General features: G+C 37.8%; 1 protein-coding gene and 1 long non-coding RNA gene across 5 annotated transcripts in view; one reads left to right on the plus strand and one right to left on the minus strand.

Moving 5' to 3' along the window:
• GRIK4 (glutamate ionotropic receptor kainate type subunit 4) overlaps positions 1-27,903 on the minus strand; it is a 787,563-nt gene that overhangs the window by 7,751 nt on the left and 751,909 nt on the right. For all 4 annotated transcript variants that reach the window (XM_056794213.1, XM_056794214.1, XM_056794211.1 and 1 more), the window contains one exon: positions 17,890-18,018. In XM_056794213.1, the coding sequence (XP_056650191.1) occupies positions 17,890-18,018 (129 nt within the window). The remainder of the gene's footprint in view (positions 1-17,889; positions 18,019-27,903) is intronic.
• Positions 2,267-26,779, plus strand: LOC103104238 (uncharacterized). The gene is made up of 3 exons (XR_001630088.2): positions 2,267-2,422; positions 24,760-24,890; positions 26,595-26,779. It is a non-coding gene; the product is annotated as an uncharacterized LOC103104238 (long non-coding RNA).

The following is a 27,903-nucleotide window of genomic DNA, read 5'->3' on the forward strand; positions in this document are numbered from 1 at the left end:
TACGCACAGTACCTGGTACATAGTACAAACTTAATAAATGCATGTTGACTATCTGTGGTAGAACTTAGAGATGGAAGAGGGATTTCTACAACATAGGAACATTAAGGAATATGCCTATTTTTCAGCAAATTGTGGTATACTTACAAAAATGAACCTTTTGCTAGTCCAGAGAGAAATTGGATAGATAGGTATATGTGTATGTATAAAAGCAGAAATAATGAGCATGTCTTTTTGAGTATTTAATTTAATAAAAAGAATACTACAAGGATAAAAAGAAAAAATATCCAGACCTAAGTAATTTTAAATGACATTTTAAAGAGTGTGATGGTCAAAGAAAAAATATTATCCTTTAATAGTAGATGTTACATAGCAATTAATATCTGAAACACATACACATAAAAAATCATTAAGACTACAAAAATTTCTGAGATGCAGCTAAAACAGTTCTCAGATTTAAAAAAATTGTTACCCTGAAAAAGAGATGACTTATGAATTCACTATGTTATTGCTTTTAAAAAATATAAGAAATATATAAATAATCTTAGGAGAACTGGTGGTAGCTAGCCCTAACTTGGATATCAGAATGCTGTAAAATTCAGATCTACATAATCAAGGCATATAAAAGTTTAATTAAGCTATAGGAATATATTTTCCAAACCTGGGACATGGATACATAATTCAAAACTGCACCCAATAACGGCTGTAGTATATATAGTCAGAGACCCTCACGGTGAGTCTTATTCCAGAATGTTCCAATGACAATTACCAACCACTAGCCCAGGGGTCTCAGAATATCAAAGGAGCAGTATCCTTTGCAGTGGATAATTTTTAAAAAATCAGTTGAAAATTAGGCAGCATGGTGCAGTTGGAAAGAGCACTGTATTCAAATCTCAGCTCTGGTGTTTATATTTACTATCAGCATGTCTTCGTTAAGTTATTTTTTATCTAAACTAAGTTTTTTCACTGGTAAGAGATTGGACTAGAGGACTCTTGGGCAGTTTTCAGATTTAAACCTATGAACTTGTGATCTACCATATCTTGTGGGACACACAAAGAACAAGTATGCTTTTTTGATTTTGTAGTATTTTAAAGTTTACGAAGTACTTTTTCTCCTAAAAACCCTATGAGATAGAGAGCGCTGGCATTATTAACTCCATTCAATAGATGACAATAATTAAAACTCAAGAGTAGATGAGTAATCTGCCCAGAGCCCCCAGTCTAATAATACTAGATGTAGGAATTAAACTTGGGTCTTCTCACTCCAACTCCGATGTTGCTAGCATTACAAACAATATACTAAGACCAAGTTTCTGCCTACAGTCTGGTTGGTGACCCAGGATAGCTAAAAATAAAATCATAGAATCAAATGATGTTTGAATGGAAAGAGATCAAGAGTTAGAGATCATCTAACCATGAAAAGCAAAATAATAATAATACAAGTTAGTATATGAAATATACTTATTGTTATTAATTAATATTATTTTTATATTTTATATATATATATTTTATATATATAATTAATAATTAATAATAAAATTAATGATTCAGAAAAAGTGTTATGAAATAATAGGTATAACAATAATAATAACAACTAATGGGGGCAGCTGAGTGGTTCAGTGGATGGAGAGCCAGGCCTAGAGACAAGAGGTCCTGGGTTCAAATTTAGCCTCAGACACTTCCTAGCTGTGTGACCCTGGGCAAGTCATTTGACCCCCATTGCCTAGCTCTTACCACTCTTCTGCCTTGGAACCAATGCATAGTATTGATTCTAAGACAGAAGGTAAGGGTTTAAAAAACAAAAACTAACATCCATGCAACATTTTAAGGTTTATACATTTGATCCTTACAACAACCTTGGGCAATAGATACTATTATTCTTGCCAATTTTTAGTTGAGGAAACTGAGATAGAGGTTAAATAACTTGGGTAGGGTCTCACATAAAGAAGGTTCCTGAGGCAGGATTTGAACTTAGGTCTTTTATACTCAAAGTCCAGTACTCAATCTGCTGCATTGCCAATATTATCATGAACTGGATTAGTTGGGGAATCTAAATAGAAAAGACAGGACTTGAGTCTTAAGAGATGGTTAAATTTTGGTTTAGAAGAGAACCTAGAGATAGAGATGAGGCAGTGATACTCCAGGCAGGGAACTAAATCTGAGAAAAAGCTTTGTTTTACTGTCTTTAGGGTATGTGCTTTGAGGCATGGTTTGTATGCTTGTTTGCTGCCAAGTATCTGTTGTTTCAAAACAAAATACATCCATGGTAACTAGGTGGCTCTGTAGATAGAGAGCTAGACTGGGAGACAGTAGATCTTGGGTTCAAATCAGACCTCAGACACTCCCTACTTGTGTGACCATGGGTGAATTGCCCAGCCTTTACTGCTCTTCTGCCGTAGAATCAATATCGAATTTAAGATGGAAGGTAAGGGTTTTAAAAATGTCAATTAAAAATGTTTTTGAAAGTTCTCAGAAATGTAATGGATTTTTAATTTTGCTTTTGCTTTTTTTTGCTTTCTGAGATAAGTTTTGCTTTAAGTAATATTAAGTGAAATACAAACTGATGATGATAACAGCACATTATGGTTAAAAGATATTTTACCTATATTATCTTATTTGATCTTCACTGGAAACTGGCTCAGTAGTAGATCTGGGATTGAGCTATCCTTTTGGCACTAGCTACTTGGGCAAGTCCCAGAACACCAGAGGGGATAGTTAATACACTTAAATGAGGGGGTTGGAGCAGATAGCCTTTGTGATCTTTTCCAATTCTAGATCTATGAACTCATAAGCCCCCTAAAATAGGTAATGCATGTGTTATTATCTCGCTTTGGCAGATGAAGACATAGCCTGGAGAAATTGCACCTTTCTAAGGTCACATGACAAGTTAGTAACTGAAGACAACACAGATTTTTCCCGAGTGACAGCCCAGTCTGGGATGGGCTATGAATTAACTTTACAAAGTCAATGGCAGGAAAGATGGTATTGAGTATAAAGGGATTAGTAGATTATTTTAATAAATTAAAATGAATTCATTAAATCCAGGAAAGCTTTGTGGAGGAGCTGATGTTTTAGATAGAAATGAACCAAAAGCCACAGATTACCAGAGTCCCATAGAGTGCCCCATCTTCACACATCTGAAAGATGTCCCTGTTAATCCAATGCTTTGCATTGGTTCCTGCATGCTTTAGGTTCAGTAGCAATCCTATCTGTGAGTCTCTGGCTGGTCTACAGCTCCTCTCTGGGAGGATTCGGTAGAAAATGGAAACAAGAATAGATTGTTGGCAGAGTGAAAACTCCAAAACAGATGGCGTGGAGCATGGGAAGTGAGATCTATGAGAGGAGACCAGTTCCATTTAACACTGAGAGCTGTCACTTTCTGATGAACTGAATGCCTTCCATAGACCCACTAATGGACCCTACCAACTTAAATGGGTTAGCCCCTGATGATACCCATTGTATCAAGAAGCCTGTCCCAGAAGATCCTGAGGGGCTTAGTCACCTACACTCCCAATCAGAGGAACCACCCTGAGGAGATGGCTTTTAAATTGTGAGTCACTGCCTTCTTAATTCTTTGAACCCTCGCAATGATGCTGGCATTAGCTCAAGTAGAAAGAAATCCTCCCCCTCCTGATTGGGAAACACCCATTGTTCACAAGTATAAATTAATAGCTTGCAAATGCTGATGAATGGTATTCTTCATCTCTGTAAAGGAAACCAAGTAGTTGGCAGTTCTAAAATATATTTGCCTTTGATTACATTTGAATCTCCACCTATCCACTGACCCAAAGACCCCTGGGAAACCCTTCTCTTTGTCTATGCCCTGTTCCTTTCTTCCTTCATTTTTGACTCGATAATAATTATTTCTTTGCAATCAGAATCCACTCCCTTTTTTTAGAGGTATTTTAAGGCACTTCCTTAACTCTGGGAGGACAATGGGTCTAAATAGAGTCAGAAAGGTGAGCTCCGTTCTGAAATACTTTGGGAAGCAAAGAGGCAGGTGGAAGTGAAATCAACAAACTGCTTTGTAAGCAGCAGCTATGGAATCAAGGGCTGTATTCACATTCACATTCACATAAAAGGTTAAAAAAACTTTTTGGATAATACCTCAGTCTTTTCAAGTTCACTAGCATACATGAAAAGTAATGTCAGTATTCTCTCATAAAAAGGAGTCCTCTCTAGCTCTGCTCTAGCTTCCCTCTGATGGTTCAAATGCTCCCTTCTTCTATAGCTGAGTTCTAGTCCCCCCTCTGCCCTGCCCCAACCCCTAGCTCCTAAAGCCTGCTCCTCTAAGGTTATTTTATGTATCTAGCCAGCATTTATTTTATGAGCATGTACATGTTGTCTCCTCTATTTGAATATACATTTCTTCAATGCAGGGACTATTTAACATTTTTTTAAAAATGAATTTTTTCCTGATCCACCAATTGCTAGTGCTGTTCCTCCCAAGCTACCTTATGTTTGCTTGGTTAGATGGCACAATTTATAGAATACCAGCCTGGAGTCCTGAAGACATCTTCCTGAATTCAAATCTGACCGCAGACACTTCCTAGTTGTGTGACCCTAGGCAAGTCACTTTAACCCCATTTGTCTTAGTTTCCTCATCTGTAAAATGAGCTGGAGACGAAAACAGTAAAACCACTCCAGGATCTTTGCCAAGAAAACCCCAAATTGGGTCAGGAAGAGTCAGGCATGGCTGAAATGACTAAACAATCAATAACTGTGTTTATGCTGTTTTAAGTCTAGCTTTCTCCATAAAAATATTACCTCTTTTGGAGGAGGGATTCTTCCTTCCTTGCTTCCTTGCTTCCTTGCTTCCTTGCTTCCTTGCTTCCTTCCTTCCTTGCTTGCTTGCTTGCTTGCTTCCTTCCTCCCTTCCTTCCTTCCTTCCTTCCTCCCTTTTCTCTTTTACTTTCTTTCTTTCTTTCTTTCTTTCTTTCTTTCTTTCTTTCTTTCTTTCTTTCTTTCTTTCTTTCTTTCTTTCTTTCTTTCTTTCTTTCTTTCTTTCTTTCTTTCTTTCTTTCTTTCTTTCTTTCTTTCTTTCTTTCTTTCTTTCTTTCTTTCTCTCTTTCTCTCTTTCTCTCTTTCTCTCTTTCTCTCTTTCTCTCTTTCTCTCTTTCTCTCTTTCTCTCTTTCTCTCTTCTCTCTTCTCCCTCCCTCCCTCCCTCCCTCCCTTCCTTCCTTCCTTCCTTCCTTCCTTCCTTCCTTCCTTCCTTCCTTCCTTCCTTCCTTCCTTCCTTCCTTCCTTCCTTCCTTCCTTCCTTCCTTCCTTCCTTTCTCTTTCTTTCCCTTCTTTCTTAAAATTGACACAAAGTAAGGGCTATGCAATTGGGATTAAGTGACCAGGGTTACACAACTAGGAAATGTTTAAAGGCTTAATTTGAACCTAGGTTCTCCTGATCCCAACCTGGCACTCTATCTGCTGTGCTACCTAATTTCCCATTTTCATTCTTTCTTTGTAGAATACTTGTTTCCCCAGATGTTTTTGGTGGTAATGGGATTCTAACCTCTATTTCCCATAGGGTCAATGTATCAACATTTGTGTTTTTTATTTATATGCCATTTTCTATGAACGATATCCTTGTGAAAGTTGAGAATTGACTTTATACATATTTAAATATATGTATCTGTAGATAGCATAAAATAAAAAATAGATTTGCATAGAATTCTTGATTTCATAAAATAAAATATATAAGATTGGAAAGGAAACCAATTATGTTGAAATATGACATATATGGCATATATAAAATATAACTATATTTCAACATAATTGGTTTTCTTTGCAATCTTATATATTTCATTTTATGCAATTAAAAACATTATTCTAAGAAGAGGAGAAACAAGCATTTATTAAGTAGCTACTTTATGCCAGGCACTGTGCTAAGCTTTTTACAAATAATATCTTATTAGAGATAACATTTTTTAAAATTTTGTTTATCTTTAATTTTTCCTGACTTATTTGATCTTTTTGATAACCCTTTAGGGGAGGTGCTATTATTACTCTATAGCTGAGGAAACTAAAGCAGGTAGCAGTTAAGTGACTTTCCTAGGTTCGTACAGCTAGGAAATGTTCAAGCCTGGATTCAAACTTGAGATTTCTTGACCCCTGTCCTTTATATACTTTATATAATCTAGCACTTTATATACTGTATCACCTAGCTGCAATAGGTTTTTATTAGATTGCCAAAGGGATCCACAAAACAAAGGGAAAATCATACAAAAAAAGTTTAAGATTATAATGCTTGACACATAAAAAACATTTAATAAATGCTTGTTTATTGATGGATTCATAAATATGACAGTGATTTTTAAAGAGTACATTTCAAAAAATGCTGCCAGTTTCTGTAGGTATGACATAAATTATATAGAACTTATAGTTCTAATGCTTGCTGATGGCTGAGTCTCCCAACTCCTTCTGTTGATATGCTATGATTCCTCATGGCAAGGAATAATACTGAATCATGGAGAGAGAGAGAGAGAGAGAGAGAGAGAGAGAGAGAGAGAGAGAGAGAGAGAGAGAGAGAGAGACAGAGAGAGAGAGAGACAGAGACAGAGAGAGACAGAGACAGAGACAGAGACAGACAGAGACAGAGACAGAGAGAGACAGGCACAGAGAACCAGAGACAGAGAACCAAAGACAGAGAGACAGTGAGGCAGAAAGAAGCAAAGAAACAGAGAAAGAGACATAGAAAAAGAGAAAGACAGAGACAGAAAAACAGAGATGAGAGAGATAGAGATAGAGAAAGACACACATACACAAAGAAACAGACAGATAGGTAGATAGAGGCAGAAAGAGAAAGGAAAGGACAAGAGAGGGAGGAAGAGAGACATAGAGACAGAAAAAGGCAAAGACAGAGAGAAAGAAACAAGAGAGATAGAGAAAGAAAAAGGCAGAGTCCAAAAGAAAGAGAAACAGAGATATAGAGAAAAAGAGGCAGAAAGAGAGAGAGAAGAAAGAAGAAGAAGAAGAAGAAGAAGAAGAAGAAGAAGAAGAAGAAGAAGAAGAAGAAGAAGAAGAAGAAGAAGAAGAAGAAGAAGAAGAAGAAGAAGAAGAAGAAGAAGAAGAAGAAGAAGAAGAAGAAGAAGAAGAAGAAGAAGAAGAAGAAGAAGAAGAAGAAGAAGAAGAAGAAGGAGGAGGAGGAGGAGGAGGAGGAGGAGGAGGAGGAGGAGGAGGAGGAGGAGGAGGAGGAGGAGGAGGAGGAGGAGGAGGAGGAGGAGGAGGAGGAAGGAGGAGGAGGAGGAGGAGGAGGAGGAGGAGGAGGAGGAGAAGGAGGAGGGAGGGAGGGAAGAAGAAAGAGAGAGGGGGGGGGAGGGAGGGAGAGAGAACCATTGGCCTATGCTGCCAAGGCTTGCTAAATGCCAGCCCATTTTCTAATTTGTGAATTCAAAGTGGGGCTCTTGAAAACCCCAAGAGGTAAGTGAGCCTTTGATTCATTTGCAAAAAGCTTTCTTCCATCTATTGCCCTAGTGACAGATGCCGCTGAGGAGCCATACTGCCAAAATCAAGCTCACCAACTTTCTGATTTATTGCCTTACCACCTGGCCACCTGGAGCTCTAGATATACAGCTTAGTTGGGCTTTGACATTCAGCCCTTCTTTTTCAGGTGATCCATTTCCCCTTGGGCACTAAGGACAATCATACCATATATGTTAGTCTCTTTGAATGCCCTGTAGGGGACATTACACCTTCACATTCCTGCTTCAAGATAATGATTTGGTTTAAATGAGGAATCCACCCCATTTTTCTGTGATTCTGATACTGATTTCAGATGGAAGAATAGAGGTGGCTGTGATGAAATTCAAGGCTAGGGACATGATTCTGTTGTTGTCCACTCCCTAAGAAAGGACATTTACTTTCATTGATCCTAGGACTCATATAGGTTCCCTGTTGTTTCAATTGGTTAGAGGTGAAACCACCACCTATGCCAATTATGGATGAGATGTCTATTTATAGCTATTAGTCAGGCTAGACATCTATAAAATCTTTTTTCTTTCCTTTGGAACATTCCATCAAAGTGTTTGAATCAATGATTTATTGACTTAATCTTAGCCAACTTCTAGATTCGAAGTTGTGCCACGATCTTTATAAATTGCTGACCTCTTTTGTTTTAAACTTACTGGGCTACCACTCTCCTCTGTTCTCTATCTTGTTCTTGGCAGTGCCTCTGGAGTTTCTTTGTCACTCAGCAGTAAATCAGATGTTATTAGGAGACAGGCTTCCTCTCAAAACATCCCTACAAGGTATTGTCTAAATTCCCTATTCATGTTTCTACTCTGAATAGGAAACTGCAGATCTAGGGAAGCTAGGCTGGACCTACAGAAGAGGAAAGAGAGGGGGAGAGACAGACAGACAGAGGAGAGATCTGTAGGATTTCTCTTCTCTGTTTACACACCACACTTTCTCTGTTCCCCAGACATCTCACAAGGATCATTCAAACTTTCCCCAGACAGTCAACCCTTTTGGTCTCTAAGGAATTTTGGTGAGTGAAAAGGTGCTACCTCCTTCCTATCCTTGAAAAGTGACTCTGCATTTAACAGTTTGGTAGTATATTTATGCTCCTTTGAAGCTTGATCCTGTTCTTGTGTTTATCAAGATAAAGGAATTTAATTCCCTTGGAATTCACCAACAACCTTTTTGTCTAGAAATTGGGCTCTGAAGTCTTCTGTAATGGAATCCTCTTGGATCAGGAGGATGTTGGGATGAGTGGCTGGTGACATTTCTTTTTATAGGAATTGGAGGAAAAAACAAAACAAAACAAATGTTTTTGAAAGGAAAAGGCAAGGGAAAAAAAGCAGCAGTTTGGACTGAAGTCTGCTCCCTTTTGTAATCTCCTAGTCTTCCGTGAGATCTGTCATTTCATTACTTGGCTGTTTTTGAAGAGAAAAGGTCACTGGGCTACTGGTAGAGAGAAGGAAGAGGAGAGCAAAAGAAAAGCATCAAAACGACTTTTTACCCAAACAAGACTTGGTCAAAAGGTTTGCAAGTCTCATCTTACTCTAGCTCCCTCTCCACCACCACACCCAGCTGGAATAGCCATTTTATGATTATATTAAAAAATTTCATACTAATGCAGCCCCAGAAATAATTGTTTTGGGGAGGGGTAGGATATGATGGTTGACCTGTCAATCAGTATTAGGCTAGTCAGTTAATAACAGTTGTAATTGGTTGTCATGTTGGCCTAACTAGCCTGATGTTGACTGACAGCTCAGCCAGCCAGTGACATAGGACCCTGGAGTGTTAAAGAATTCTCGATAAAGCTTTCTTTTTCTTCCCTCTCCAATGACAGTCAACACAGAAAGAAGGTTCCAGGCAGCAGTCTGAAGTAGCAAAGTGTTCTTTGCTTCTTTGGAAATGTCAGAGCAATAAAAAAAAAATGCCTTGGAAGCCCAGAATGTTCCTTAGCGTGTTGTTTGCCACTTCCTACATAATTTGGAATGGGTAGGGGGCAGAGGAAGGTGGAGAGGGAAGCATTTCTGTTTGGATCCTGAGCATCTTCAAGTGGACCAAAGTTTCCCAATTGCCCTCCCCTCTAATGTATTTATTCCACCCCCTTCCATCCCAGTTTAGTTTAGATTAAGCTGTAAGGAGTTGAGACTGTGAAATTGGATTTGATTAAAAATGGGACCATATCGTCGTCTTCAAAATTTCTAGCACTTCTAATTGGATAGGAACTAAGAAGAAAGATGGCATTAGGGATTATGTATTGACTGGTACATCCTGGTTGATGCTAATGTGCTTGAGCTGGCTGTGGGTTTCAGAGACTACAGGAAGGAGGTCTACTTCTATCACTTCACTCTGATTCTAGCTTCCTCTCACGGCATCAGGAAATGTGAAAGCCAACAGATTCAAATCATAAAAATAAAGATCAACCAAGAGCTAGCTCTGGAAGCCAAACTGAGACAACTGCTGTGAGAGTTAATGAGTTAACTCTGAGACATTAAAAGATAAAAATAAAAAACCTTCATAAACCAACCCCATCCCTAAAAAAAAATCTAGTCTTCCCTTTCCCTTCCAGGCAGATATTTTCCAGAGTTGTGCTTGTCTAGCTATTCTGCTGCAATGGATGGGTTGGGAAAGGGAAGGATCTGGGGAATGACTGGCCAAGTTAGGGCTAGGCAAATAATTTGCCAGAGAGAAACCAAGTGATGAAGATGGTAGTACCACTTCCAGTTTGGCTACCTTCTCTTGATTTGGAGAGGTCACATGGAGTTTGCCCAGCCTATGAGCCTTTTAACCTCTCTGAGTAATGTTTGCTTGGGCTTGAGCCATTTAAAAATGGAACCATTGCATGAAAACTGGCATTTGCTTCTCTGACTGTGGGATAGCAGCCTAATGCCCTGGCTTTTATGATGTTTTACATAGCATTGCCCAGACAGCTTTGCACTTGCTTTTGAAGCTTTATGGCTTATTAATGTAGCCCTCTTGTTCCAAAGGATGGCTTGATAGAAGCAAGTTAATAATGGCTAGTTGGTAGAATCTCAATGTCTCTTGAAATGTTTGGGATGCAGACAGGATAGCTTCTACTATTTACTCTCCCTTATAACCTGCCTAGTCTCCTCCTCTATGCCAGTGCATGTAATTGCTAAAAGCACAGAATAAAAGGAAGTCTTTTTTTCTTCTCTCCTCCTGTATTGTCTCCTAGAGACTTTATGTGCTGATTTCTCTGCTTCTAGCATTTCATCCTCCAATATGCCCTACATACTGGTGCCAGACCAATTTCCCTATAAATATGGATTTTTAGTATGTTTTTTTTTCTTGTTCAAAACCTTTCATTGACTATTTCCTACTACTAAGTTCCTGTGTCTAGATTTGAAGTCCCTCACTAATGATCCAGTTCCTTTCCTATTGTGACAAAACATGACCTACAGACAAAAGTTTCCCCAGCTGTTTCTGTTGCTTTGAGAATACTTTGCTGCCAAGACACCAGAATGTCTATTCCAAAAATTATGTCTCTAGGATCATCACTTTTCCTCTTCCTTCTTTTCTGGGGTTTTCTTGTCTTTATATTAGCCTCTACAATATTGCAACAATTTTTTTAGAGTGCAAAAACACATTACTATAATGTGTGAAGATTTCTAGGTGCAAGATAAGGTAATTTTGAGCAGAGTCAGGCCATTGCCTTGAGTGTTACTCACTTGCAAACTGGTGACTGGACTTGCAGTTATAGGTCTACACTTTCTCTCAGAGATCTTATTTGCCATTCTAGATCCAGCTGTCCCCTTTCTGTGGATGACTTACACTTTATATTTTCTAACTTTTACTCCAGACCCAGTTATCTACTAAACATGTCCACTTGGAGATGCTGCCAATCTCAAAGTCAATACACTTAAAACGGAACTCATTCTCCTTATCCTAAAGACTACCTGTCTCCCGACTTTGCTATGTCTCCCCTCATTTTTCCTATGACTGTTGCTCAAAACTCTTCCTTTTGTATCCTTTCATGCAAACAATCAGTTGCCAAATCATGTTGATTCCAAAACTTTTACCTCTTGTCTAGCTGATCAATCCTTTTTATTTCTATTATTATCCAATGAAATGAGGTCATTGGTGGAGCAAACAGAGAAATTCCAGTCCTAAATTCTATTACCCTTTACCTGTACTCAGTAAATTAATAAATATTGATTAATCACCTACTACAAATTAGACATTGTACCAAGGAATACAAAGAAAAGCAAAAGACAGTCTTATAGTCTAATGACTAAGGCATCATATAAACTACTATCTACAAACAAGTTATAGATAAGCAAATTGGAAATGGTCAACAAAGAGAAAACACAAGAATTTATGGGTATTGTAAAAGGCTTCCTATAAAAGATGGGGTGTTAGCTGGGACTTGAAGGAAGTCAGAGAAGCCAGGAGGCCAAAGGACATCTACAATCTGATACAAATATAACTTTCAGCCTCATTTTTTACTATTCTCCTGCCTGTTCTAGTTCAGTTGGATTACTTGCTGATCCATGAGTATGTCCCATGCTGTTCTATCTCTATATCTTTATTCACTCTATTCTCGCTACCTGATGTGCTATTTCCCACATATCCATATTTTAAAAACCTTACCAATCCAGTTCAAATTCATTTTTCTCTTTGTATTTTTCATGGCACTTGTTTCCTCTTATGGATCATATTTTATTTATATTATAATTATTTGAATGTGTCATTTCCTCTTTGAGCTTATAAGCTCCTTAAGGATAGGAACTCTATTTAGTTTTATCTTTGGATCTTCCTCAGTAACTAACACATTTCTTTGCATATGCCCTAAATGAATATTTTTTTTCAACTGTTGACTTTTATTCAATCCTGCTTTCTAGGCTATCCATTCTCTCCTTAGAAACACCAGAGCTCTTCAAATCACCACAGAAGCAAGATCATTTCTGTCTACCTTTAGACTGAAACTTTCCCAGGCCAAAATATTCTTCTCCTACCCCTTCTCTATTCTTAATTTCTCTCACATGACCAGTCCATTATCTGTATGACACGGTCCCAGATAATGGTCATCCAGATGGTACAATGGATAGTACACTGGACCAAGAGACAAGAAGGCCCTAGTTCAAACCTAGCTTCAGACACTTATTAGCTGTGTGAGACCTTAGGCAAATTGCTTAACAGCTTACCAACTCAGTTTTCTCAACTCTAATATAGGGCTAATAATAGCACCTACCTTACATGATTGCTGTGAGGCTCGAATGAAATAATATTTGTGGCCAGTCCTTGGCACAGTGCCTAGAATATAGTAGATCCTATAGAAGTGCTCATTTCCATTCCCCCCCCCCCCCCCCCATTCCTTTCCCTATTTCTAAATCTCAATGTTATCTTGGAATAGAACTAGCATAAATATCAGTAGGTCTAAAATCTGGAAGACCAAGAATGCAGTATTTTTTTTTTGTTCCTCTAGATACCAAGTAAGGCCTCTTTCAATCCATATTTTTTCATTTTAATTTTTTGTGGAGTGAGAGCTTTACCTAATACAAACCCTGTTTACCATTCAGTCCATTCTTCTGATGCCCATTTTCTTTCCTGCCCTCCTCTTCCATATTAAATTCCCTCAGAATTTTTTCTTATGCTGATCCCTCAGACTGGAATACCCTCCATTTCTTTCCCACTTATCTAAAGCTTATCTATCCATTGCTAATCCTACTCAAGTCCCTCTTCCTTCACAAAGCTTTGCCCAACTCTAGCAGAGCCATAGGGAAGAATTTTGATAGCTGAAGAAAGGCAGATGGAGTTGGGGCAGTTCATTTGGATTACAGCTTTCAGGCTGAGAAATTATGCCCAGGACTGGCTCTTGACACCTCATAAATTTTGGCACTTGAAGACAAAATTTTATCTTTGCTGACACTGATTTGTGCATCCTCTGAACTTCCAGCATACTTGCAGTTGATTCCTTACCATCTAGCACTCTATTTGCTAATCTCTTCAAATACTTTGGCCTTGTCCACAAAAACAGATGGCAAACCCCTTGTACTTCTCTTGTCTCCCCTGCAGTATCTAGCACTAGGATGGGCATAGAGCAGCTGCCCAGTAAATACTTATGGCTCTGCACCAAGAAGGTTAACCATGTTTAATCTTCCAAATCCTAGGGTCTGACAAGCTCCACTTTACTTTTTAGAATGGGAATGGGAAAAATACCAACGTGATTATATAATCAAAGACAGTTTCATTCACTCACTTTCAATTATGAGTATTGTGAATGAAATTATTTTTGAAAAGAAAAATCATCAAAAGAGAAGTTGTCTTTTTTGGTTGGCTCATAGGATCAGAATCTTATAGCTGGAAGAGTCATCGAAGGTCACCTAGTCCAATCCCTTATATTATAGAAGATGAAGCTGAAGTCCAGAAAGGTTTTGACCTGCTCAGCATCCCAAAGCCAGTTAATGGTAGAATTAGGCTGGAACTCAATTTCCTGTCTGGTGGCTCCCAGCTCACTGCTCTTTCCATTGTGCTACATTGCCTTTTACAATGCCCTGTCCAAAACTTTGCACAGGACTTGGCATATCATAGGCATTTAATAAATGCTTATTTAAATAAATGGGCAGTCTGGAATTCTTGAATACTCTTTGAGGAAAGGTTTTTGAAAGATCTCTTCAGAGTTCTTTCAGGAAACCTTTTCTGGCATTTGGAAGAGGGGAAGAGGGTGTGTCTAGTAAGGATTTGCATTCATCAAAAGGATTTGTGCATTATACTAGATAGATCCAACATTCCATTAAAAAATACATTGGAATTTTGCAGTGTTGTGTTAATGTGAGTTAGCAAGAATAGAGAGAGGAAGTTCAGTTATGTATAGAAGTTTTTGGATGTGGAGTTAGAAAGATAGTGGTTTGAGGCAGTGACATAGCTCAGTGGATAGGGAGTCAGGCCTGGGGACAGGAAGTCCTGGGTTCAAATCTGGCTTCCAACACTTCTATATGTGTAACTGGGCAACTTCATTATCTAGTCCTTACTGCCTTGGAACTGATAGTATTGATTCTAAGACAGAAGGTAAAGATTTAAAGAAAAAAGATAAAGTCCTACCTCTAACTTGTATTAACTGAATAAATCTGGGAAAAATCCCATAAACTCTCAGTATTTCAGGAAGCTCAATGAAATTGTGAAGAGTTGGGTCTGGGAGTTCCCCAAACTGGATATGAGTAAATATGATACAGTTGTCCAAATGTTGGCTGCCTTTTGTTTTGTAATAAAATATTATGGTTTCTAGTTTATTTGTCTCATTATCAATACAGCACTCTGGGGCATGGTGGAAAGCAGTAAAATTCGTTTATTCCATCTCAGGATATGACACCAATGATAAAACTATTTCAATATAAAACTTTAAAAAAAGAAAGATTAACAATGAAAAAATTCCTTAACTTTAGGTATAAATGTTCTTTGGGAATTAATAGCCTCTGAAGTATTTTCAAAATCTTGCAATTTATTCCCAGATGAGGGGAACATCTTAAACAAACACACACACACACCCCACTAGGGGGAAAGTAGCATGAAATATGGAGAAAACACAAGAAAATTTCATAGACAACTCTATACTATATTGAGTAGTAAAAGAATGCTAATGGTTTAAAATTTACTGAGTGCATGTACTGGCAGAGCTGGAATTTGTGTTGCTTTATCCTCTACAGAGGCAGAAAAAATGGTTGAGAAATCCCCTTAGAGATAGCTGACGAAATCTCCACTGGCTCTAAGACTCCTGGCCCATTTCTGAGATTGACTCCGAAAAGTGTTACAGTGGCAATGTGAAGGAGGCTACTGAACATTCTTGTATTCCAGGAGGTGCCTCTTGCTTAGTGGGGGAGCCAGTAAGCTGTGTGTACTCCTATATTGCTCCTGTACAAAAGAGAGGACTTGCTCTTTCTGTCTCTTCCTTCCCATCCCTACTGAATTTCTCCTTAAAGTATTCAGTCTCCCACCTTTGAATAAATACCTACATTTCCAACCTTATGCTATAGCATTTTCCTTTGAGTCAAAGTAGATCAATCATCATATTTTAGCTGTTACTTCTTCCTATGTTGTTCTTCAGTAATTTTTCAGTTCATCCAACTGTTTGTGACTCTTTTGGAGTTTTGTTGGCAAAAATATTAGAGTGGTTTGCCAATTCCTTTTCTAGCTCATTTTACAGAAGAGGAAACTGAGGCAAATAGATTTAAGTGACTTGTCCAGGGTCACATAACTAGTGTCAGAGGCCAGAATTGAACTCATGAAGATAAATCTTCCTGATCCCAAGCCAGTGCCCTATCCACTGCACCATCTCACTACCCTGGCTTTGCCCTATACTAACTCTGTATCATTACTCCTACTATCTGCCATGTCCAGAAGGGACTCCCCTATTATTTACCCTTGTCAAAATCCTTCCCTTCATCAGGGATCAATTTATATCTTACCTCCTCCATGAAGCCTTCTCTGATCACTCTCACTTGGTAGTTGGGTGACCTCCAATTTCTTCTACCATTTGAGATATTTTATTTGTACTTATTACATTGTAGCTTGTATTGTACATGTCTTTCTCTCTTGCTACACTATAAGTTCTTTAACAAGGATTGTGCTTGAGATGAATTAAATTGTTGAACTATGTTCAAGAACTTTAAAATATGGGATCACCCAAGACAACCCCCAAAACTCGTGATGAAAAATACTACCCGCCTCTAAAGAAAGAACTGATGAAGTCTGAATGCAGACCAAAACATATTATATTTCACTTTCTTCATTTTATTTTTTGTTCAAGATCTCTTCCACAAGATGACTAATATATAAAAATGCTTTACATGATTGCACGTATAAAATTTCCAACAAATTGCTTGCCATCTCAGGAAGAAGGGAAAGAAGAGAAAAAGGGAGAGAGGGAGGTAGGGATACAGAGAATTTGGAATTCAATTTTAAAGTTTAAAATTTAAAAATGAATGTGAAAATTTGGTTTTACATGTTTTAGGGGGAAAATAAAATATTTAAAAAGAAAAGAAAAAAAAGGAATATGTGACCATTTGCTAGGATGTACTGATAAATGTTTAAGAGCTAGCCTTCTGAGAACGCATGACCAGGCATCTGGTTACCTAATTAATATTCTGGCATGAAGATGGAAGGTCCTGATCTCACACACTTCCTAGCTGTGTGACTCTGGGCAAGTCATTTGCCCCAGTTTCCTAGCCCTTACTCTCATTCTTCTGCCTTAGAACCATATCGATTATAAGATAGAAGATATGGTTTAAAAAGAGAGATTCACCACAAATTTAAATTTATTTTAGATTATTAACATTTTCTCCATCATTTTCTTAAGAAAACAATAAATCAAATGCTGATTTGTAGTATTTGCCAATTTCTGAGGAATAAAATGCTCACCCCTAAAATTTAACAATCAGTTTTCACAAGTCTATAGGAGCTCCTGGTACATACCCACCACTAGCCCATTTTCTCAGTGTTTCTTTATGGGTTTCAAGTTGTGGTGACCATGGCTCAAAGAACATTGATAGCATTTATATTATGTTCAGGTATTCCTTCCACATGATGGGGGTAAGGGGAGTGGCACCCCTGCATTCAGGAAAATCCATGTAAAATCTTTTGGCTCTCCTTTCGTATCAGAGATACGATAATTTTTCTTTTTTTTAAATTATTAAAAGATAAGATATGCTGAGTGCATACAATACTATATATATTTTATGCATTTCTGAGTTTTTGAACTTTTTCTGTGTCATCTGCTGGCAATCATGTGTCATCTGTAGCTTCTACAAAACTCCCCCAAATTCCCACTTAATTTCTTATGCTGACCTGTGATATAGTGAAATCATGATGGGGAAAGTCTGAATGTGGAAGGGATACCTGTACTAAGGTATGCTCCAAGGGGGAGGGATGTCATGGTTTCAGAAAGGTCTGTTGCAGGCTGGTGTATTTTTCTAATGTTCACCAGGGCTACCGCAAAACTATTAGAATTCATTCTGATATCTGCCATTCTGTGGTGGCTTTTTCTCTTCTTGAGGAGTAGTGGGATATAGGGGAAAGAACCCACCACTTGAAGTCAGAAGAGCTGGGTGTGAACCCCAGCACCAATGCTCATTAACCTCTGTGATCATGATTTAGAGCCTTGGCTTCCTCATCTGTAAAATGGGGGTGACATAATTATGAAATATGAATCACTTTTATTCTTGCTCTCAGAGTCTTCAGTTGTAACCTGACCACAATGAGTTTCCCATCATAGTATTAGGAAGGAAAATATTTCATTTTCCAGTTTGTTCCAGGTGTTATAATCTGGAATTATAAAGTGAAAAAAAACAGGTGGCATCAGGAATTAGGATTTCCACTAAACTGAAGGAAATCAGCCAATCAAATAGCCAGGTATTAGTGTGAGGTACCACGCTGAGAATATAAAGATAAAAATTGAACAGTCTTTTCAGATGAATACTGAACATCTTTACCTTTAGCTCTATGATCTTCTTCTTTGGGGCACTTCCCCCCTTCCCACCATTTTCTTTTTAAAATTTCCAGGCGGTTGTTCTCTTGTAGTTGGAGAATGGCCAGATCAAACTCATCACGGAATACAGAGCCTATATAAAACATAGAAATAGGAAGACACAAAGCATGAGTGTTTATTATGATTTAACTCCTTTCTCTTTCTCTTTTAGAAACCTCTAACTTCTCACTCCTTTTTGATAGTTAGGACAGACAATGAGAAAAGATATGAGGAATAGCAGGATCTCAATATCCATGCAGTCCTTAGAGCAGGAAGCTGGGTTTGGAGTCAAGCCCTGAGTAGACCTCCTGACTCAGACACCTGATTCTGGGGTAAGCTGCTTCACCTTTCTCAGTCTTAGTTTCCTTTTCTGGAAAATGGGGGCAGGATTGGACTTGATGGCCTCCAAGGACCCTTCTAGCTCTCAATCTATAATTCTATAATCCTTTTACTTCAAGAAAAATCTGCCTTAATCTCCTTGGAATGACAGGAACTTTGCTCTCATAGCTCATTTAGTCTTCATTTTACTGTGTATGCACAGAACATTTTGTACAAGTATTTTATAATTTTATTATAAGATTAGAATGATTCATTTTATATATTTTAATTGCCTATTATTTCCTATGTTCCAGATCAGAATATTTCCTGTGTTTCAAAGTGAGAGTCCAAGCCCCTTGGAGGTGGGTGTATGACCTACCAGTCAGAGAGTGGGAACATAGATCACACCCCATCCTCTCTACAATAGCCAATTAAGAGATTTATTTCTAACACATTCCACCTACCCTTATCTACTCAAACTCTTCCTTTGTGGTCCCTAGCTGCATTAGCTTTCCCTTCAAACTTGTCCCTCTTTCGCACTTCCCTCTTACCAAAGAAGGCATCACTATCCTTTTCGTCACTTGGGTTTCCAGCTTTGAGGTCTTGTTTGACATTTTCTTCTATATTCCTAAGCAGTAGCTAAAAATCTTATTTCTCTCTCTGCATCTCTAACATTTGTCCCTTCCCCTCTACTCACAGCCATCAACTTAGTATATAAGCCTTCATCTCCTTTCCCCTGGAACACATTGCATTATCTTCTTAATTAGTTCTGCCGCAAGTCTCCAATCTACTCCATTCCAGTCCATTCCGGATATAATTTTTCTTGTCACTCCCCTACTCAATAAATTTCAGTGATTCCATATAGAACCACTGGAAATAGTATTTCAATTTTATATTAATCCTTTAAAAATTTCTATTGTGGCTTAAGTTTTAAAATGCTCAAAATACTATAATAATACTGTACTCTATATGTATAAACTATATTGTATATATAGTTTATAAATGGAAAAATATGCTCTTGTTTACTGTTATTTATAAGCTAAAATTTTATTTTTTTACTTACAAGGCTGTACCATCAAAAAAAGTTTGGAGACAAATGATCTACATGACAGAATTGAGGCCACCAGAAGATGTATTCATTCTGCAGATTTACAAAGCAAGCTATTTTCCAGGGCCTTACATCTCTATTCTGTTATTTTGCTTTCCAAACTCCTCCTTCGACATAAAAGTATTGATTCTTAAACGTAAAAGAGGCTTTAGAAGCTAATTAGGGTAATGGTCTTCTGTAAAATGTAGGAATCCTTTTTTATAACACTATCAATGAGCATGGGTCATCCACACTCCCAAATGCTTGTAGTGGTAGAGAGCTCCTTGCTTCACAAAGTAGCCTGTTCAATTTTTGGATGGCTTCTGCTTTCCCCTGTCTTTCACTTATCATTCACAATTCTGCTGAATGGAGTTACATGGAATAAATAAGTCAGCTTCCCCTTTCACTTTACAAATTCTTGAATATTTTAAGCAGTCTGAAGTGTCTTAGCTGAAGTAGTCAATAGTAGTCCTAAAGGTGGAAGGAGGCAAGTCACCGTTACCATAATTATCCAATAGTTTCTTGTTGTTCTTTGCCTCTTCTTCCTCCTTTTCCCTTTTCTCCCTCCTCCTCCTCCTCTTCCTCCTCCTCTTCCTCTTCCTTCTCCTTCTCCCCTTCTTCCTTTTCTTCCTCTTTCATCAACGTACCATCTCTTTCTCTAAAGGGGTAGACTATAACTCATCCAAACCTCCATATTCACATCCTTTCGTCAATCCTCCATGGGGAAGCTACCATTGGTGTGAGAAGCCTTACTCAGATCTTTTACCATCTTTTATATACCAATGCAGCCTTTAGGCTGTTCATCTTTTGTTTCTCCTTTATTACTTGACCAACTTACTTCATTTTAAAATCATACTTTTTCTGTGGGCTTCTCTTGGACAAGTTATCATTGGTAATATGCCACAGCCTGTTCATACAGGGTTGTCCACCATGCCTTTCTCCACTCTCATTTTACTCTTTGGAGATAAATATGTTTTGTGATTCACAGCCAACCCTCACTAGAGAGACAATGTGGCGTAGGATATAAAGGGCTGGCTTTTGGAGTCAGAAAGATATGGGCTTAAGTTCAAATCCTGTCTCTGACACATCCTAGGCATGTGAATATGAGCAAGTCACTCAATACCCCAGTATTTGCAAGCAATTCTTTAATAACATACATTACGGAATAACATACATAAGGAAGACCTTAGGGATCATCTAATCAACCCACTGCTTGCACAGATGAGAAAAGATTAGGCCCAGGGAACTTAAGTAAGTAGGTGGCATGAATTAGCAGAAAGGAAGTTTTTGCACCAGGAGTTCTCTATGTAGATGAAAAATACAGGCCTGTCCCCTTCCCCCAAAGTTTTTCTGATAGATTATGGGTTTTTTTAAAGCCATGTTTTATGTTCTAATACTTTTCTAAATGCAAACCAACCTGTTCTCTTCTTCCAATTCAATTATGAACCCATCAACAATGCCTGTCCAAGATATATGTACCTGCAGACAAACTCAATGGACTGACTATCAAACTGCATATTATAGTCTGGACAACAGGCACTCTTCGCCCACCATTTTTTTCCTTTTCCTGTATGGATCATTAGATTTATCTCTTTTAAACAGTCGTGGATCTTGCCGAAGAGGCCCTGTAATATTTTTGTTTGATGAAATTGGCAAAATGTCATCTCCAGGTTAGAGTAAGTAGAAGACTTTGCTATTTATAGGATCCTCTTCCAATTGGACTCGGTGGGACTTCTTCCACAGGTGTGAAACATCACTTGAAAGTACACAGCTCCTTGTTTTCTCCATTGCTTTTTTCTTTTCCTTTCTCTTTTAACTCTTATCTTTCATCTTAGAATAAATATTGTATATTATATGTAAGACAGAAGAATGGTAAGGGCTGGGCAAAGGGCAGGGGTGGGGGGATAAATGACTTGTCCAGGGTCACACAGCTAAGAAGTGCCTGAGGCTAGATTTGAGCCCTGGACTTCCCAGGCTTTAGGTTTGACTCTCTATCCACTGAGATACCTAGCTACTCCCTCTCCATTGCTTTGTTCTGATAACCAGAGAAACACAGAAAAAGTGATCTTGGTGACATATCCTTTAAGGAATCTTATAGAGTTCTAACATTTGCATGAGAGAAACCTTGTTGGAGAGGTGCCTTTAACGCTGTTTTGCTCTGCTGAGTCAAATTCTTTCTTATAATCAAGAAATAATAAACACAGCAGGATCTTATATTCTATGTACCTTTCAGTTAATTGCATCTGTGGTCTGCTTTAGAAAAGACGTGAAAGCCTGCCTGTTCTCTTATATTTTCACCAAGGATGTCCTTGATACATGTATAGTTCATTCCCATAAAGATTTTATAGGGATGAGAAAGAAAGTATGCAGGTTGGTAGTTATTGATGTCTTCTAGATCTCTTTTTTGGTAGTAAAACAGTCCTTGCCTTTTCTTATTGCCCAGTATCTTTTCTGTTTCCAGATAGATTTCAAATGCCAAAATGATATTTATAAAGTACAGCTCTGATCTCACTACTACCCTTCCAAAGAAGCTTCAGTGGCTCTCGATTACTTCCAGGATAAAATACAAACTCCTTTGTTTGGTATTTGAAGACATTCACAGTATGTATCTGATTTCATTTTTCATACTGATTTCATGTTATTCCTCACAAAATTGACATTCCAACCAAAATGAAGTACAAGTATCCTTTCTACCCTGGGACTTTCCCTATTGCAGTTTCAATATGTCATGGTTTGAAATAAGAATTTCAGTGGGAATTTGATGTAGAAGGGATACCTGTGCTTCTTTCCTCCTATGTATGATCATGATCTCTTGCCTCCATATCATTATACACCATACCTGGAATGGTCTCCTTTTTCATTTTTGCTTCTACTTCTTACCTGAGACCTTTTCTGATTTCCCCAGTTACTGGTCTACTAAGTATCCAAATTCTGTATTTACTTATCTGTGTACCTGTTATTTTCTACCAGTAGATTGCGAATTTTTTTCTCCTTCCTTTTTTTTTTGTATCCCCAGATACAACACAATGACTGACATATGGGAGATGCTTAGAATAAAAACAAATAAGCAAAAACCTTGACCAAATTCAGTCTTAAAAAAGAATCAATCTTTTTGTGCTTTAAGAGGTATGCACCTTCCAGCATGGTTTTCTTCTATATATAATGGGTCTGGCTTTGTTCTTCCTGTTTTCATTTTTGTTAAGGTCATTTCTTCATCTATTGTCTCAGCTTTCACTGATGATGAACATAGTATTATATAAAATGCTGGCAGATATGCTTCATTTTTCATCTCTCTGTTCTCTTTATAGGTTAATTTACAAATGCTCTTGGAATGATCTCTCTCAGTTGGCTCTCCTGCCAAACTTTCAGCAGATTACTTTTCTCCTTTACTGTTCCTGATGGTGTTGTGAAATAACGTTATTTGTAATTTTCTACCATTTTCCTTGATAATATTTTATAATCAGTTTATATTCCAAACAGTTGTTGCTCTAGGTTTTCATGACTTTCTTCCTAAAAAAGAAATCAAAACCATGATGGCTAAAGTGGTTTGGGACTTCTTTTGACTTCTGTGTTGTACTGTGGTGACTGCTGATAGCTACTAAACTTTTGTAAGAAATGGCAGTAATCAGAATAAGTACATTTTGCTTTTTGCTTTTTTGGGGGTATTAATAGCTTGCATGAATAGATTATATTGATTTTGGTTTTCTCCTTCAAATTTATCTTTTCTTCTAATTTGGTGTTGACTTTGACTTTTGCTCTAACTAATTGATGACCAGACTACACAGTTTATTACAAAATTAGAAAAGCCTTTCACATTGATTAGTAGTTGTTTGCTTTTCCCCTTCCCTCCCCTCACTCTTCTCACTCTTTTCCTTCCTTCCTTCCTTCCTTCCTTCCTTCCTTCCTTCCTTCCTTCCTTCCTTCCTTCCTTCCTTCCTTCCTTCCTTCCTTCCTTCCTTCCTTCCTTCCTTCCTTCCTCCCTTCCTTCCTCCCTCCCTCCCTTCCTCCCTCCCTTTCTCCCTTTCTCCCTCCCTCCCTCCCTTCCCCCCTTCCTCCCTTCCTCCCTGCCTTCCTTCCTTCCTTCCTTCCTTCCTTCCTTCCTTCCTTCCTCCCTTCCTCCCTCCCTTCCTTCCTTCCTCCCTTCCTTCCTTCCTTCCTTCCTTCCTTCCTTCCTTCCTTCCTTCCTTCCTTCCTTCCTTCCTTCCTTCCTTGACTTACATGAAATTTAATTGACTGATGAAAGCAGAACCTGGCATATACATGATAAAAGAAACTTTCTAGTGTTTGTCAGCATAGAGATTCCAATCCTTTAGCATCATCCCCCATCCTTCACAGAAGTCAGCTGAACTCAGCTTGAACCCACCTCCCACATACCCTAAGATGTTTTCCCTTTCTCTCAATAATCAGATAATAGGATTTTTTTGTAGCACAATTCAGTCTTTAGTAGAATAACATCAATTACATTTGGTTCTGGAATTGAGGTTTCATCAGAAAATTAAGGCCAAATGAAATCCTGGAAAGTTCAGTTCACCAGCATGGGACAAAGGCCCAAATCCTGAAGCAAAGAAGCTGTCTAAAAGTAGAAAATACAATTAACTTGTCCTTTTTTCCTTGGCATGATGAGGCCACATGACTCAAAGTGGAAACTTTTGGAGATATTGATAATGATGATCTACTCATGTACAACTGTATCAATATATAAAGTTTCAGCATGTAAACTTCTAGATGGTATGAATATTTAATTGACTTCACAGAGGACCAAGAACACATTGCACATGGAGTGAAAGAATGAATGACAATGACTGAATAAAAAATTGCCCAGCAAATGTTATTTGATGATTGGTGCCATCATTCTGAGTAGCTTTTCTTCCTCACCTGCTCAGTTATTTGAGTCCTCTCCTTCCTTAAAAATAACAGAAGTTTACTTATTTGTGTAGATGTATATCCTTCCAGGAGAATGGAAACTCTTTTAGAGTTGTGACATTTAATTTTGTCTTTGTAGTCCTAGCCCTTGACATAGTGGCTTTGATAGAGGATCTACTTAAACAATGTGTATCAAATTGAATTGAATGAATGAAAGAGTGACAAGAAATCATATTCATATAGTGCTTTGAAGTTTTGCATTTTTGTAAAAAAAAATCCTATGAGATGGATAGATAATACAAGTTTTTCCATCACCTTTTAATAGATTTATTTTTTATTAACAAAATCTTAAACCCTTACTTTTTGTCTTAGACTCAATATTGTGTATTAGTTCTAAGGTAGAAGAGTGGTAAGAGTAAGGGCTAAAAAATTGGGGGTGGGGGGAAGTGACTTGACCAGGATAACACAGCTAAGAAGTGTCTGAGGCCAGATTTGAACCCAGGAACTCCCATTTCTAGATCTAGCTTTTAATTCACTACGCCACCTTGCTGCCCTTCCATTTTATAGATATTATACAGAAGTTCCTAAATAACAGAAATGTTCACTACTCCTGTGGAGGACGATCTGCAGAGTTCAAATGGGACAGGACCCAAACTTCAAGAGTTTACCCATGGCTAAAGCGCTACTAAGATCCTAAGGTAAGATCTGAAGGCAGGTGGTTTGATTCTATGTCAGCTACACCAGATTGAGTTGAGTGATCATGGATACCCTCTCTTTTTGTTTAGTTATAAAAAGAAAACCAAGATTTTGCACATTTGTGTGACCATAGATTTTGCAGGATTTGAAGAGATTTGTATATAATAAAGAATATATTTAAAATTAAATTTGTGGTTCAGCAAGACACATTGAAAAAATGGCAGCCAATAAATGTTTTTATGTACTTTATGATCTATCATTTTAACATATTTCAGTGAAATTGATTAATAGTTAGAAAGTATGGTAAGGCTTTATTGAACTGTGTAGGATATACAGTTCTACAGATGTTGATAGCCCAGGTATGTCCTATGTTATTCTTGTGTTTGCTTATTTTCTTGTTCCTTTTAATCTTTGAATATGTTGCCCACTTTGACAAATTTAGAAATATGCCTGATATGGATATATTATTCAGAGAGGTCTAAAGTTCCTTGAGTCCTATTTTTGTATACATAATTATGGCTAACCACTAATTAATTACATATACTGTTAACAAGGTAGATAAGATGAATAAAGTCAAGGCACAACTGTGCCAAACCCATATTTCCATCAATCATATCATTATTATTGCTTGGTCCATGTAGCACTAAACTAGGACAACCAGTAAAGACCTACATTTATTTCCTTGTTTATCCTCCATTGGATGGGTTAACAAGTTGGGTCAAACTTAAAAGGCAGGAATTAAAGAAGGAACATAGTTGGCTAATATTCAGAAAACCAGAAAACATTGCCATCTCAGAGCTGAGTTGTTGGCATGTCTTGCTGTTTGTATATTAGTGTTGGAGTTAATGACCAGTGTTCTATTACTGGTTCTCTGGTCCCACCCATGGAGATCAATATAAGATCTGGAATCCTGAGGTCTCTGGGAAGGTCATGCTAATTCTGGCCCTGGTAGAATTCTCTCTTCATTCTGAGGACTTTACATTATCATTCTTGGTCAATTTGGAGGAATTTCTAGGACCACAAAGAAATTTTTCTATTTGATCCCATTCTCAAGGACAGTGAGAACTCACCTTCTGAGAAAGTTTCCAGTTGTTGATTCTGATTTTAAACCCGGGTACTACTTTATTATCTTTGTTTCTCCAGTTCCATCCCAGATCATTTATCACACCATGTCTTTTCCTACTATAATCAAGTCTGGGACTTTTCCTCTACCTGCCAGTTTTACTGAGTAGTCTTGGCCTCTATATCATTTCATCTCTGCTTATCTTTTACATAACTTTACTTTGGTTTAAATTCCCCCAACATTGAACCTAAATCCTACCTCCATTATCTTTCTAAGTTCCAAACTAAGTATTTAACAGTAAGACCCAAACCCTGACTTCCACATTTTGGTCACACTTCTACGTGGCCATTACCACCACCTGCTGGCTCAATGATGCCCCTGAACCCAATGGATAAGTTCCAGAACTCAACCAGAACAAACTGGGTGAACTCATTCCATCCTAGTTAACTTGAACCATCCAGCTCATTCTCAATTACATGTGTTGACAGGGAGAACTGGGATTAATGAAATCCATAAATAATTTGAAAACCATCTTACTTAAGTATCTTTTTTCCTTTCCACTAAATCTTTCATCGGGGATATTAACAAATGGAAAAATCAATTCTTTAGAGGTTTTACTTCTTTGTTCTTCTTGTGCCCACAGGTAGTGGAGGTGTCAATAAGCAGAGAACTGGCCAAAAGGCAAACAGCAGGAGGAGACTATAAAGAGCCTAGAGAATCTATCAAGTGCATAATTAGCCTCTGAATAATGGGGAGTTGAATATTCATCTGTGATATTATCACAACCTATACATACTATGGACAAGGGAATGGTCACAGCTGGTAAAGTCAGGTATGAAGCTCTAGGCTGAATCTGATATATAGACTATTATTAATAACTCCTCTAAAGGTGAGATTGGGATTCAGACCTTAGAGCAGTACATTATAGTTACAGAGGCATAGACAATCCAAAGCATATGGATACTCCTCCTCTTTCTTGCTGCCTCTCCCATAGACTAAGGAAACCATCAGAGCACACACATACAGAGATAAAAGGAAAATGGCTAGTGGGTCTAAACTACTAAAGCTACACACAAGTCCCATGAGTCATCCATAGTCTAACCCCCTCCCTTCCCACTCCCCCCCTACATCCTCTGCGTAGGTATAATTCAGGAAGATGTTCTGGGCTATCTCTTTTTCTCTACATACTTTCTTTGTGATCTCATCAATTTCCATGTATTCAACAATCACCTCTATGTAGATGACTCCCAGACCTACGGACCTATTGCTGTCTCTCTTCTGAATTCCAACTGCCTGCTGAATATTTCTATTTAGGTGCCTTGTAGACATCTCAAATCTGACTCATTATTTCCTCCCGAAACCCACTTGTTCTTAAATTCTCCACTTGCTATCAAAGGGTTCCTTAATTGTAAGTGCATCCCAAAATATTTAGGGATATGCTTATATCCTATTCTGTATATATCTGTATCTATTTATGATCTGTATCTATCTGTCTGTCTGTCTATCTATTTATCTGATATATATATATATATATATATATATCTGTCTTGGGTCATTTTGTCTCCTCTTAATATGTCATCTTTTGATGATCTCATCAGTTCCCATAATTTTAGTTATTATCTCCATGCAAATGACTCCTAGATTGATTCATTTAGCCTAAGAATATCCTGAGCTTTCATCTTTAATCACCAACTGAATTTCTCCACTTGGATGTTCCATAGGCCTCTTAAACTCCATGTATCAAAAAATAAACAAAAACAAAAACAAACAACCTCATTACCTTCCCCCTAAATCTTTTCCTCTTCCCAAATTTACTGTTCCTATTATTTTGTATATTACTGCATTTCCCTATCTTTGGACATGCCATATTCCCATAAGGTCCTTGAGCATAAGGACTCTCACTTTTGAATTTATTTTCTCAGTGTCTAGCACAGTGCTTGGCACACAGAGGT

The sequence above is a fragment of the Monodelphis domestica genome, chromosome 4, assembly GCF_027887165.1.
Source record: "Monodelphis domestica isolate mMonDom1 chromosome 4, mMonDom1.pri, whole genome shotgun sequence".
NCBI classification, from domain to species: domain Eukaryota; kingdom Metazoa; phylum Chordata; class Mammalia; order Didelphimorphia; family Didelphidae; genus Monodelphis; species Monodelphis domestica.